The 12,796-nt window shown below is 41.1% G+C and overlaps 1 protein-coding gene across 3 annotated transcripts; it reads left to right on the top strand.

Moving 5' to 3' along the window:
- Positions 1 to 6,230: 6,230 nt before the first annotated feature.
- Positions 6,231 to 12,623, top strand: LOC133926085 (protein arginine N-methyltransferase 7). 3 transcript variants are annotated; one of them, XM_062371832.1, is made up of 14 exons: positions 6,231 to 6,625; positions 7,343 to 7,565; positions 7,863 to 7,988; positions 8,081 to 8,245; positions 8,314 to 8,432; positions 8,500 to 8,600; positions 9,432 to 9,688; positions 9,967 to 10,203; positions 10,311 to 10,384; positions 10,866 to 10,959; positions 11,069 to 11,218; positions 11,299 to 11,373; positions 11,892 to 11,988; positions 12,101 to 12,623. In XM_062371832.1, exons 1-14 carry the CDS (start codon positions 6,246 to 6,248, stop codon positions 12,235 to 12,237), a joined length of 2,235 nt encoding a protein of 744 aa, XP_062227816.1. In that variant the 5' UTR covers positions 6,231 to 6,245; the 3' UTR covers positions 12,238 to 12,623. The 3 variants fall into 3 exon arrangements, with proteins under 3 accessions (XP_062227816.1, XP_062227817.1, XP_062227818.1); XM_062371833.1 differs by having other exon boundaries at positions 6,497 to 6,625; positions 7,302 to 7,565; XM_062371834.1 differs by having other exon boundaries at positions 6,538 to 6,625; positions 7,299 to 7,565.
- The last annotated feature ends 173 nt before the right edge of the window (positions 12,624 to 12,796 follow it).

Below are 12,796 nucleotides of genomic sequence, written 5' to 3' on the forward strand. Positions count from 1 at the left end.
GTCAAGCGAAAGGGATACCGGTGCAACTGACAAGACAGTCTGAGGGATCTAGAGTGGGAGAGACTTGCCGGCGGTCGATATCGCAAGATAAAGTACACATATCGTCATCATGAATATTAATTGAGATGCAAGAAATCTAAGAAACTTGGAATGCAAGAAATCTAAAAAAATTGGGATGGAAGGAAGCTTCCAAGACCTATAAATATGATGGGAGGGTTGTGAGAGTCTTCTTTAGCCATTCATTTGAGAGTTGAGTTCTAGGGTTTTATAAGAGAAAGAGATAAATGCTTAGCCTATAATTTAAGTGAGAGTTGTGTATCCACAACCACTTTGTAATCAATCAAAAATAGGGTGTTGTTCTGCAAGTAATGAATATTATGTTTTCTCTTACGCGTATGTTCATCTCCTTCTAGTTTCCCTTTCTTGACCTCCTTACATGATTGTAAGTTCTTTTGTTTTTGTGTTATTTTTGTTTTTGTTGGGAGCTGAATTTTTTTCATCATGTTGAATTTATTCTTCTGGTTGCTAAAGGGATATGAATCATCTATAAGTTAGTCATGAACCATCCCTTACCTCTAGATTCATCAACTTGGAGAGTTTCTTCACCTGACGCCTAGTTCTTTAGATTTAAGTGTTTCCTCATCGAATTGCAAGTTTTTATGAGCTATGATACTTAGAATAGTTTTCTATAGAACATAGAGTTTAGATCAATTTATTGGAGCTTTTGAACAAAACAATCTTTTCGGAGATGCTCGGTGTGATTTATTCTTGTTTCTCTCGCTTTCTTGCTTCCATTTTTATTTGAAGCGCGTTGAGTGAAAGATTAGGATAGATCATTCAAGAATTTGATGAGGCTCTTATTTATCTTCCTCTAGTTGTTTTTCTTGGTCCTACAACATCTAGATGTAACAACTTCTTTCATGACAATAACTAATCAAAGCAAAAGGCAGGATGACAGAAAGTGATTTGTAGACCAATAGCAAAAGCAGCAGCGATTTGATGCTCGAAAGCATATGCTTCCTTACGAAAAGAGTAAGAGCGCATTAATAGAAACATCCACTCCGTTTTCTGGAAAGCCGCTTAGGTACATAGATAGATTGATTGATTGTGAGGAAAAGAAGATGCCAAAAGCTCATAATCAAAGTCAAACTTTTTTATTATTCGACCATATGCTAGGGTACATATATGATCGAATGGTCATAAACGTATATATGATTAGACATATGATTCGAAAAATAAAACTTGAACATATATACGATTACAAATGCACGCATGGCCTCGCACGTGAGTGTCGATCGAGTGCATTGAGATGCATATGATCCATCAGCTGCTAGATTCTAGCATGAGTAATCAAGGAGGACAGGGCCCGAGTCTCAGTCGTTTTGGACTTAGTGTATAGTTTGACATCGTGGGCCCTCCTCTTCCAACACCATCATCGTATCAAACTCTGTTGTAACTTGTCGATGGTGGCCATGGCTGCCACTGCCCTCTCCTGGCAGGCGCGCCATCGGGTTGCCATGAACAGAGGTTGAAAGGATAAGAAGCATCAGTACCGCAACTGCCATGGCCACCTTCCCTCCTCCCTTCTGCATCTCTCCTCATGTGGCGATTGATGAACGTGCGTGGGTGTGTGGATAGTTTGAGCTTGAGATATGTACGAGGGGACAAGTTCCATGGCCTTATATAGCCTACATTACATATGAGTAGAGTCAAATAACTTTTGAGAAGGCGGCATGGTATAATTCTTCAAAAAAAAAAAAGAGAAGGTGATGATATTGCACAGCATCGCAAACTTGCCTCAGCTCACACAATTTGCGGCATCCCGCACAACTTGCAGTGCAGGCTTGCATGACGATTCATGAACTCCACCTCATTCATGAATGAGACCTTCACATGGTAGCAAAGAAAACTTTCAGTTTTTTTTATCAAAGAGTTAAAATAGGATATTTGTTATGTGTAAACTGTTAAAAAAAATCAACCATTCAAAAAGAAAGCAGTTTTTTTTGACAACTGAGTAAATAGTGAATAGTCGAGCTCGGACCTTATAGATCAAAATTGTAGAGAACATATGAAACAGATGCTGATAAAGAATTAAGGGTGCCACCATCTCCATTCCCTGCACAGATCAGCTGCTTGTTGTCACCAAGGTTTTGCACAGTTGTAAAAAAAGGTAAAGGCTACTAGTGCTATATTTCTCATCCTCGTTTAATTCCAAGATTTATGTTATATTGTTTCTTGAATCATGTTACTGTAGTGAGGTGCAAATGTATGATAAGCATTTGCACAGTGTGAGTATGAACATATAAAACACAAGAAAAATCCATCGGGCATAATGACAAATTTGTACAACAAAAGAGTTGTGATTTCACAAAAGAACACAGAAAGTAATAAAGAGAGAACACATATTGCATGTCCAGAATATTGTGCATTCTTCGCAGCTACAGAAGTGAAATGCAGAGAACTATGAGCATTTGCAAACCATATTTTTTTTAAGCAAGATGGATTCTAGTCTTCCCACTTGGACTGGTGGCTGCTATTGAACTCAGGCAACCCAATTATTGCAGAAGAACTAGAGCTGACCACATTCTCCACTTTGAAGGACAAAGATGATGTCAAGGTTCATGTACCAGAAGCTAGGAGTAGTCAAGTGGAACGTGCTTTTATCATCGGCAGCACCAACGACATCAACATGGATGATGACATTTACATGTTTGATTTGGATAAGAAGATATTTGGTCATGTTCAAAAAGTGTCAAATTTAAACATCGAATACTCCTTCAATTGGCTATTGGTCATATGAACCTATACTAGGAACAACAACTTCAACTGGCTCCATGTTCAAGTCAGACATGGGCTCCTGAACAACCTCGATTGGCTCTAGGTTCAAGTCAGGCACCGGGATATGGCTTGCTACTGAGTTGTTGTCTTCATGCTAATCAGGCACAAGGTTTAAATTAAGTGAAAATCTCTCTCTACAAGCCATGCGTGGATATGCTTGTTTATAGTGTGAATATGCTTGTTTATATAGCCACAGCTCATACACTATGAAACTACCTTTTGGCTCCAAAATTGAATTTTTCTTTCACTTTGAAAGTTTCCCTCTTACATCCAAAATTACCTAGCTCTAGTGTCAGTTATCTTCCTTTCAGTTTTGGCTCCAAAATTTCACTTTGAAAATTTCCTTGTTGCCTCCAATTGCTTTTATTGGTAACTAAGCAGTCATATTACATCATTATTATTTATAGGCTAACTGTGCAATTAATAGTATTAAAAGAGAGCAAGATGGTCATTCTATCATTCACCTTAATATTTATGCACAACTCTAAAATATCATATATTTTGAGACAGAAAGAGTACATATATAATGGCATAAGCTATCTTTCATCCTGTTTCACAAATGCTACATCTTCAAAATGCCCCACGAAACAATCAGATATATCTCATTTCACAATTAGCCAAATCAACCAGTATGTGATATATGTTCAATCTGTTGAATAAACATATGTTGAAAACTGCGGGAAAATCGATTATGTCCCAAAGTTGATCAACCTTTGATAATGTTTTCAAAATTGATTATTCTTTGATCATATATTGCGGGACATATGATCAAAGTATGATCAATTTCGAATATATTATCAAAGGTTGATCAACTTTGGGACATATAATCAAATTTTCCAAGATGTGCTGGCGTGGTTTCCAAGACTTTGTGTAACTATTGGTTTCCACTAGAGCTGACCACATTCTCCATCGCAACGTATTGATCATGAATTCTCCATTGTTACTGCTAAAAACAATTTTCTTATAATCTGATAGGATTTTTGCAAACACATGGTGATCTCTGAATTTAATTAGAGAAGGTGCGGTTCCAGAGTTGGGTGCACCGACGAGAAAAATGCATGATTGGCAAGTTTTTGAAACCATCGGCATGGCCTGATCGGATCGGGGCGGAGGCGCGGCCGCAACCAGAGCTATTCCAACAAACTCGGGAGGTCATGATGATGATTCGATGCAGGGAAAGAGGATGATGTGGAGGGAGAGAAGGAGGGTCAAGACCCTGTGAGAGTGGCGGAGGAGGATCTGGGAGGCGGCGACACAAGAATGGTGGGAGAAATCAAGGAAAAAGTCCATATTTGGTCCCTCAACTATTGCATCGGTTTAGTTTTCACCTCCAACTTTTCTTTGGATCAATTTGCATCACTCATCTCATAATATCATCCAAATGTGGTCCCTAGCCCGGTTTTCTATCTCACATGGCGCTGACGTGGCTCCTCATTGGTGACATGGCAATACCATGAGTTGTTTTCTTCTCTCCCTCCCAGATAACTTCCTCTAACTGCCCTAATCCCCAATTTTCTTCCTCTCCTAAAGCCGCCTTGTACCTTGCCGCACCGTCCTAACCCACGTTGTCGTTGCACCGCCCCGACCCGCCTCGCCCCAACACGCCCCTTGCAGCGCCGCCCCGACCCGCGCTACCCGAGCTCGCACCGCACTCTGGGGTGGCTGGTTGTGGCCGGAGTTTGCCTCACCCCACCCCGCGACATGCTCCGCATGACAATCTTCCTGTTGAAGCTATCGTTGGAGCTCGGTCGGTCGCCCTATGCCTCGACTCTGACAATAGGTTCGGTAAGCGCATTGATCTTGCCCGTTCTCGTCCTCCTCTGTTGGGTATATATATCTCTTTTGTTGCTTTATAACCATCTTGTTTGGTTTAATTGAACATATGGTATATTGAATGTGTGCAAATTTGTTTAATCCAAGCTGGTAGTGAGCAATGGATATGGTGGACAAGCTGGGAGTGAGGTTTCACTACAACGAGGAGTTATTTTATGACGACAAAGCACTTCACTATTTTGGCAGCAGTGAGGGGATTTCATACATCGAGCGGGACTTGATGTCAATGCAGAGATTATTAGACACCTTAAGGACCATTGGAAGCATGCACAAATGGAAGGGATACTACCACATTGGCTCCTTCCTGGGAAGACATTAAGTGATATACTTTGAGTTCTAATGGATGACAAGTCATGCCAGGTTATGTCTGACTCTGGGCCTACATTAGTAGTAGACATATTTGCTGAGTGCTCAGAGCAAGAGGTTAGCTTCACTATTGTGGATAAATAGGTTGTTGCACATCAGATTGTAGATGTCTCCGTGCAAGGTGTAGCAGTGATGGAACATAATGTGGGTGTAGAAATGATTGGATCCGAGGATTGAGGACAGAGACATCAGGATATTCCTCAGGAAAGGAGCAGTTCAAGAGATGCACTGTCATCAGAGGAGGATGAAGAAGTGACTGGAATCAGAACTGAGGCTAAGAGGTTTAAGAGGGAAATTAGAGTAGCAAATCACGTGCTACATGATGGTAAATTAGGAGAGGCAGTGGAACTAGAAATGACATAAGGGGAAGTGGAGAAGTTGGTCCATGAAAGTGACACTCTTTGCTTCGATGAAAATGAGGAGGAGGAAAACTATGAGGAGGTTGGTACTGATTGTGAACTAGTGAGAAAGAAACCAAAACACCAAAAGTTTAATAGAAGTGCACCCGTTCCTTCTTTTAGTTTGGGCATGACATTCAGAGGAAAGGAGCAGTTTAAGAGAGCTGTAGTTAAATATGCTTTGGTTGAAAGGAAGGCGATCAAGTTTTCAAAAGATGATAAGACAAGGGTTAAAGCCAAATGTGATTGGCCTAAATGCCCTTGGGTTATTTTGCTCTCCAACAACAGTAAGATAGAACGATGGCAAGTGAGCACGTATAATAATATGCCTACATGTCTTCCTTAGAGGGATAACAGTCTTGTAACTTTAAGAAGGATAGCAGTAAAGTATGAGATGATGATAAAGGATACCAGTAAAGTATGAGATGCGGCATGGGGCAGGGTGGCACGAGCACGAGGCGGTGGGAAGTGCTACTGGACCGATGGGAGTGACGGCGCTGGACCGAGAGAGGGGAGAAGGGTGGACGAACAGTATAAGAACGACCAACATCTACTTAGAGAGAAAACCAACCTTATCAGCGCCCTGTCACCTCTCTGTATCCACGTGGGATAGAAAAACAGCTAGAAGATAATATTTGGATGGTATTAATAGACGAGGACATATTAATCCGATCAATAGTGGAAGGTGAAAGCTAAACCGAGGCTTAGAGTTGAGGGACCGGACTTTTTCCAGAAATCAAAGGCCCATCTCGTCTCCGTTAGTTGGGTCGGGCCCATCTGATCTGGGACATCTGGTTCGTCCGTTCCATAATGGACGGTCCGGATCTGTTGGAGGCGAGCTCAGCTAAGCCCTGCGGCGCCGAACCCCTCTTGATGCCGAGCTTCCTCGTCCTCAGCGTCGCGCCACGGCCCCTGCCCGCCGCTCTCCGCCTTCTCCGCCGCCGAATGGCCTCCTCCGAGCCGACCCGCGCCTTCCAGCTCCGCCTCAACCCGCTCACCGGAGACTCCGAGTGGCTCGTCGTCGACGAGGCGGAAGGGGAGGGCGAGGCGCCGCCCGCGCCAGGGCAGCAGCACCTCCTCGCCGCCACCTCTTACCTCGACATGCTCAACGACGCCTCCCGCAACCGCGCGTACCGCCGCGCCGTCGACGCCACGGTCACCGACCCCGCCTCCCGCGTCCTCGACATCGGGTGAGCCTCCCCCGAGGGTCTGAGATCGAATCGAATCTTTTATGCTATGGTACAGCGACGGGACACTAAACACCATACTGCAATGCAACTCTAGTTAGAATAATTGCGTCAACCTAGAGTACTGGATGCTTGGGGCCGTGAGCTTTAGGTGACATTGGGCTGTTTGAATTGGGAAGATGCAAGAAATTAAAGATATGGACTTCAACTTGCTGCAGCATTGAACTGTACATTTTTTTGTATTCACTTGCATCTGTTCTTGGAGTATCGGGTATTGTTTAAGAAATGTAATCTTGTGACCGTTGGATGTCAATGAGAATCGTGCTTCATGTATAAGGTGTGCAACTCATGCAATCGTTAACTGAACCTTCTTAATCTAAAGTCACTCAAACTCTCCTTCAGTGCTGATTTTGTGGGAAAAAATTGTTTTGCAATCATTAGTTAAGGTATTCTGCGACGATGGATTGAGATCCAGTGATACATAAGTCGGTTCTGGTTGCGATTGATTAACTGTAGTGGCTTCTCTATTTCTGTTAGTAAAAAAAGGCGTGACCCACTTATCTATATCTAGGATTTAACGCCATGTTACGTTACGGGTTAAATGTTGCTTCCTCCCTTGCTATGTGTACACTTTGTCACCTTATTTCAGCTGTGCTGGGTATATGCTTTCTGATAGCAGGAAAAAAATCTATGGGATGCTAATGCTGGTTATGGATCCAGAGCTGGGACTGGGTTGCTGTCGATGATGGCTGCACGGGCTTTGGCAACTGTTGGAGGTGAAGGTATAGGAAGCGTGTCAGCATGTGAATCCTACCTTCCAATGGGCAAGTTGATGCGGAGGGTACTGAGAGCCAATGGGATGGTAAATAAGGTGAAAGTATTTCACAAGCGTTCAGATGAGCTCAAAGTTGGAGCTGAGCTTGATTCTCCAGCTGATATACTGGTAGGATTTTCTTTTAGCTTATCTCATTTCTTGTTCTTCCTTAGAGCCCTGCTCTGACATTAAAACACAATCAGCATCAAATGAAGGCATAATATTGTTGTGAGAACTTTCATAATATTGTGAGAACTTTCATACTAAACATTTGAATTATCAGTCCCTCAGTTATCTCAATTGACAGATATCATTTATTGACTACATTTCTCTCTCGAACAATTTATTGACTACATAGCACACACTATTTTTTTAGTTCATGCAGTTGGGTATATTAGGTGATTTTGCACTTCTCTGTTCGTGCAGGTCAGTGAAATTCTTGATTCTGAGTTGTTGGGCGAGGGTCTGATACCTACTCTACAGCATGCACATGACATGCTATTGGTGAAAAAACCAAAGACAGTTCCATTTCGAGCCACTACGTATGGGCAGGTCAGTGCCCACAGCCTTTTCAATATAATATTGATTTCTTCCTAACATCTCCTTCAAAATCAACATGAATTTGTTGGTGTTTGGTATCCTAGTTAGTCGAGAGCACATTTTTGTGGAAGATGCATGATCTACACAACAATGAAGCAAATGCTGCAGATGGTGTGTGGCTTACTCCTGGTGGGATGGAAAGGATTCTTTCTGTGAAGCTACAACAGCATGCGATGCAATGTGATGCGCTGGCAGATGAAATACGATTGGTACGGAGTTTTGCTTTGCATGTTGTTATATAAAAGTGTTGTTCCAAGTCCTAATTTCTTTGCTTTAGCTGTCAGAACCCTTCAAAGTCTTTGAATTTGACTTTTGGAAACGGCCAGATAGTCATCGTGAAACAAAAATCAAGATAAAAGCAACTGCTGATGGATGTGCTCATGCTATCATTTCATGGTAAGCATAAAGTCTTGTCTCTCAAATCTTCTAAAAATTATCTGAAAAACGTCATCTTCAATTGCAGGTGGGTGCTTCAACTGGATTCTTCTGGGTCAGTCTTTTACTCAACTGCTCCTAGGTGGGTGAGACAATCGAGTAGTGTGGATCTACCATTATGTGCCGATGGTTCGTCAAACGATCGTGATTCTCACCTTATGCAAGATTTCTTCTTCTGCATTTATTCACTGGAATTCCCTTTGATTGATTCTTATACTTAGCATGCCTTGTCCAACATGTAGAACTGGCAGTCTATTGTTACTGAGAAGGTTGAACTTTCATGGACACATTGCTGAAATCCAGTACATCACTAACAGTTTGATATATCATTGTCAAAATATATATATATATTTTTTACTTTTTGCATGTTGGTTTGTGTAGACTGGATGCCTAATGAAATTTGTCCCTGTCCAAAATAATTACATCTCACCTAATCTGGCCTAGTTACAATCAGGTTGAGTTACTTAAAAAAAAAAACTCGGCCAATCTAGGAGGAACTAGGTGTCTTTTATATTAAGAAGAAATAAGCACCCAAATTCATGTCAAAGAGGACTTGAACTTGGGTGGTCTAGGTGTGTATCCACACCCTTAACCCCTTAACCAACTGAGCTAGGCTCAGTTCCTTAGGTTGAGTTACTTGACAAAGTATATAGGATGTACGCTTGTATTGCAAATTGGTATTGATGCAACCTAGTTATTTTGCAGAAGGAATAAGTGATTTTGGCATATGATGTAGTGTTGTTAGGTATGAATGCTCCTTGGATTCTTTTATGTAGAAATCCATTTTGAAGTACAATGTTGAACCATCATTTTCTCCATGTGGAGCTTTCAGGACTTAACACAGTTCATTTCTCTATCTAGAAGTGGAATAGAATAGCCTGTTTGAAGAATAGTAATACTGGAGGTACTTAAAATTTTGAAATTTATTTACACCATTTTCTGCCTCATCTCCATTGCCAGGCATGAAGGATTGGTGTGATCATTGGAAGCAGTGTGTTTGGTTTATACATGGGACAGGGACTCCTTCTACGAAAAATCAAAATCTTTCTTTGAGAGCTATCCATAACCAAACTAGCATCTCATATCAGATGAATATCAATGAGGAAGGATGCGGTAGAAGCCCAAAAAGTGACCATCTAACATTGTCGCCGGAAAGGATAGCACTTTATGGTGATAAAGGTTGGAGATCAGCTTTGATAAGTGTCATTAGAAATGCTGTAAGTACTCCCAAGATTTACATGGGCATAATTTTGTTGTTATCCAACTAATTTTCACATGAACTTGTGTATTATGCTGTTATTAGCTCAGTGTAACTTCTGAAGAATCTAAATATCTTAATATTCGAAAACCTGCACAAATTTTCGATTTGTGGTGCAGTTTTCCCATTTGAAGAATACAGAACCATATTTGTCGACTCTGCATAAACTGACACGATTTGTGGTTGTCCTGTCTCGTGCATCTTCTCACCTTAACTTATCCATGTTTATCTGCCCAGATGAGTGTAAGATCTTCTCCAACCTGTATTGTGGCCGATGACAGCGTGTTCCTAGCTCTCTTAGTTTCTTCTCTGTTACCATCTTCAAAAGTGATTACAATGTTTCCTGGTCTAAGGGACAAGGGTGCCAACTATATTCGAGCTGTAGCAGATGCAAATAATTTATCCATGGACCGGATTGAAGTGATTGGTAAAAGAGCCTCATCTCTTACTATGGATGACTTCAAACATAAAAAGGTAAAGGCTACCATTGCTATATTTCTCATCCTCATTTAATTCCAAGATTCATGTTATAGAGTGTTGTTGGATCATGAATGACCCCTGAATCTTTTATCACTCCACAGGTTAATCTAATAGTGGGGGAACCTTTTTACTATGGAAGTGAAGGAATGCTGCCGTGGCAAAATTTGCGTTTCTGGTTCGTAAGATACTTTAAACTCCTACTAATCATTGTCCATCAAATTAAGCTTTGTGCCATAACTAATGGGCAGAGCTTGTTATTTTCCCTTTATCCTTCCCGTTTTTGTTATAACGGTAGCCATGTTTTGCTGGAAGTAGTGGGCTAAGTCCCACATGGTCAGTTATAGTTGCATACAAACCTTGGAGAACCATCCATACCAGCCAGATTAACTGTTTTAGGTTAAGGGGAGGAAGGACAAAAGTATGAGACTTGGTGTGGACTGGATGAAGCCAGGGTGTTACACCTAATTTGCAGAGTTTGACTCATCCACATTGCCGAGATTTTTTTAGAAACAAATTTATTTCATCAATATGGAATCTCCCATTTACATCAGAAGGGAAACTGGAAGCTTATTTGTTTTTATTTGAAACACCCTTTTGTGTTTTTATCGCTTTGTTTTTTATTACTGGTTTATTTTTTTATGTTGTTCTGACTCTAGGAGTGAAAGAACTCTGTTTGACCCATTGCTATCTGAGGATGCATTTATCATGCCTTGTAAGGGAATATTAAGATTCTGCGCCATGTCACTTCCGGTTAGTCCATCTCCACCATATGTTCACCTTTTTGTTTATCTCTCGGCTCTATTATTTTCACTTGGGCAAAGAATTGTTAGTATTTTTTCTGAAAATTTCTGTACTGCAGGACTTGTGGAGGAGCCGTTGCAGCCTTAAAGATGTTGAGGGATTTGATCACTTAGTTGTTAATGATACTTTAGGAGCCTGTGGTGATCTGCCTGGAGAGCAGCAAGGACCTTGCCTACCTTATTATGTATGGCAATGTGGTTATACCAAGGTGAAATAACTGCCAAATTTTAAGTGCAGAACAAATATCATCCATTGAAAAGCAACTAATAATCTGTCATTTTTTTACAGAAATTAAGTAAAGTGTACTCTCTCATGGACTTCAACTTTTCGGAGCCTATTCACTCTTGTTTTGGCGAAACGAAGGTACCGTTTTAATCTTTCTGGTTGAAAGTAGGTCATGATTGACGTTTCTGGCTGTACTAGTCACTTTGAATTTTCAAAGATCTGAGTACTAGCCAGAGTGATTCTGACTGGATTAGTGAATTTTGAGAAGATTAAGAGTGTAGGAGATTTCACTAATTTAGACCGTGATGCATACATTCTGCTCGATGTCTTTTGGGTGTGATGCTGCTGTAACATTTCAATATATAAAAGTAGCAATATTTATAGGGGGACCAAGATCGACATATAATTGGCAGATCATAATGGTACCAAACCTTAAAAACAGTAGTGTTATTAGAGGAGCGGCTGGATTCAGATTTGATACAGAAATTGTGTTGTTCACTTGTTGGGTGGGCATGGAGGCACTTCTTCTTTTTAAAAAAAGAAATTAAGTAGTTAGCGCTTACTCTTGGATGCAGCTTTGCTTTCTTGGCTAAAATATGCACAGTTTTCTTGCTGTTTTTCAGTCTTTTAACTCCCTTATCCATACCATGTTGCAGGTCGAGTTTGCCCATGATGGAATATGCCATGGTTTCGCAGTTTGGATTGACTGGGTACTTGATGAGAAAAAATCCGTTGTGATAGCCGCTGGACCAGGTAAAAAGGATATTGTGCATCCATATGGTATATTGATATCTAGTAGTTAATATAATCCGGCCCGTCAAACCCAATTGACGTTCGTGTCGTGTCGTGTCGATGTTAAACTCAGAGAGCAGATACTGGAAGCAAGGGGTGCAGCTGCTTAGCAAGCCTGTACAAGTGAATCCAGGCAACTCGGTGATGCATGTTGAGGCGTACTTGGATCCTGGCACGGGGGAGCTCACGTTTAAATGCACGCTCTCGTGATGGACGTGATGTGGTGCAACTTGTCATGCGTAGAAATTGTTTATTGACCACCTGATGGAGCGCAATGACAGGAGTGCATGTTTTAGCAGGTCAGGGATCAACGTCGTCACTGTTCGACCATGACAACTCAGAGTTTATGGTTTATGACAACTTGTCTTGCCATCGTGTGTGTGTGTATGAGAGAGAGGGAAGCATGGATGCTAAAGTGTTGGTACCTGAACCTGAAATCTTGAGATTCATTTTTATTCATATATGCAATGCATTTCTTTTTCAAATAAGGCTTTAGTATCACTAACATTTTCTTTCTCTCTCACATGATGGTAACAAAGAAAATGTATTATGCAATTATATATTATATTGATATACAAGCCCTGTGATTGATGAAATTATTCACTAACACCAACTTATAAAAGGGCTCAAAGGAGGAGATGATCCCAGTCGTTGGGTGTTCGTTCCGTAGGCTATCGGATTTGCTGCAGCTATTTTTCCTTTCTAAGACTGTCAGATTTGTTACCACCATCTTCCTTCTTTAAGATTGTCGAACCTGTCGCTACCATCT

Source organism: Phragmites australis, chromosome 8 (genome assembly GCF_958298935.1).
Source record: "Phragmites australis chromosome 8, lpPhrAust1.1, whole genome shotgun sequence".
Classification (NCBI taxonomy): Eukaryota; Viridiplantae; Streptophyta; class Magnoliopsida; order Poales; family Poaceae; genus Phragmites; species Phragmites australis.

What these genes read in the sequence shown, in the direction of transcription:
- LOC133926085 (XM_062371832.1), top strand. Translation starts at nt 6,246, where the DNA reads ATGGACGGTCCGGATCTGTTGGAGGCGAGCTCAGCTAAGCCCTGCGGC. An exon ending in GCTCATGCTATCATTTCATG is followed by an intron (nt 8,433 to 8,499) that starts GTAAGCATAAAG and finishes CTTCAATTGCAG; the next exon opens with GTGGGTGCTTCAACTGGATT. An exon ending in TGGCAAAATTTGCGTTTCTG is followed by an intron (nt 10,385 to 10,865) that starts GTTCGTAAGATA and finishes TTCTGACTCTAG; the next exon opens with GAGTGAAAGAACTCTGTTTG.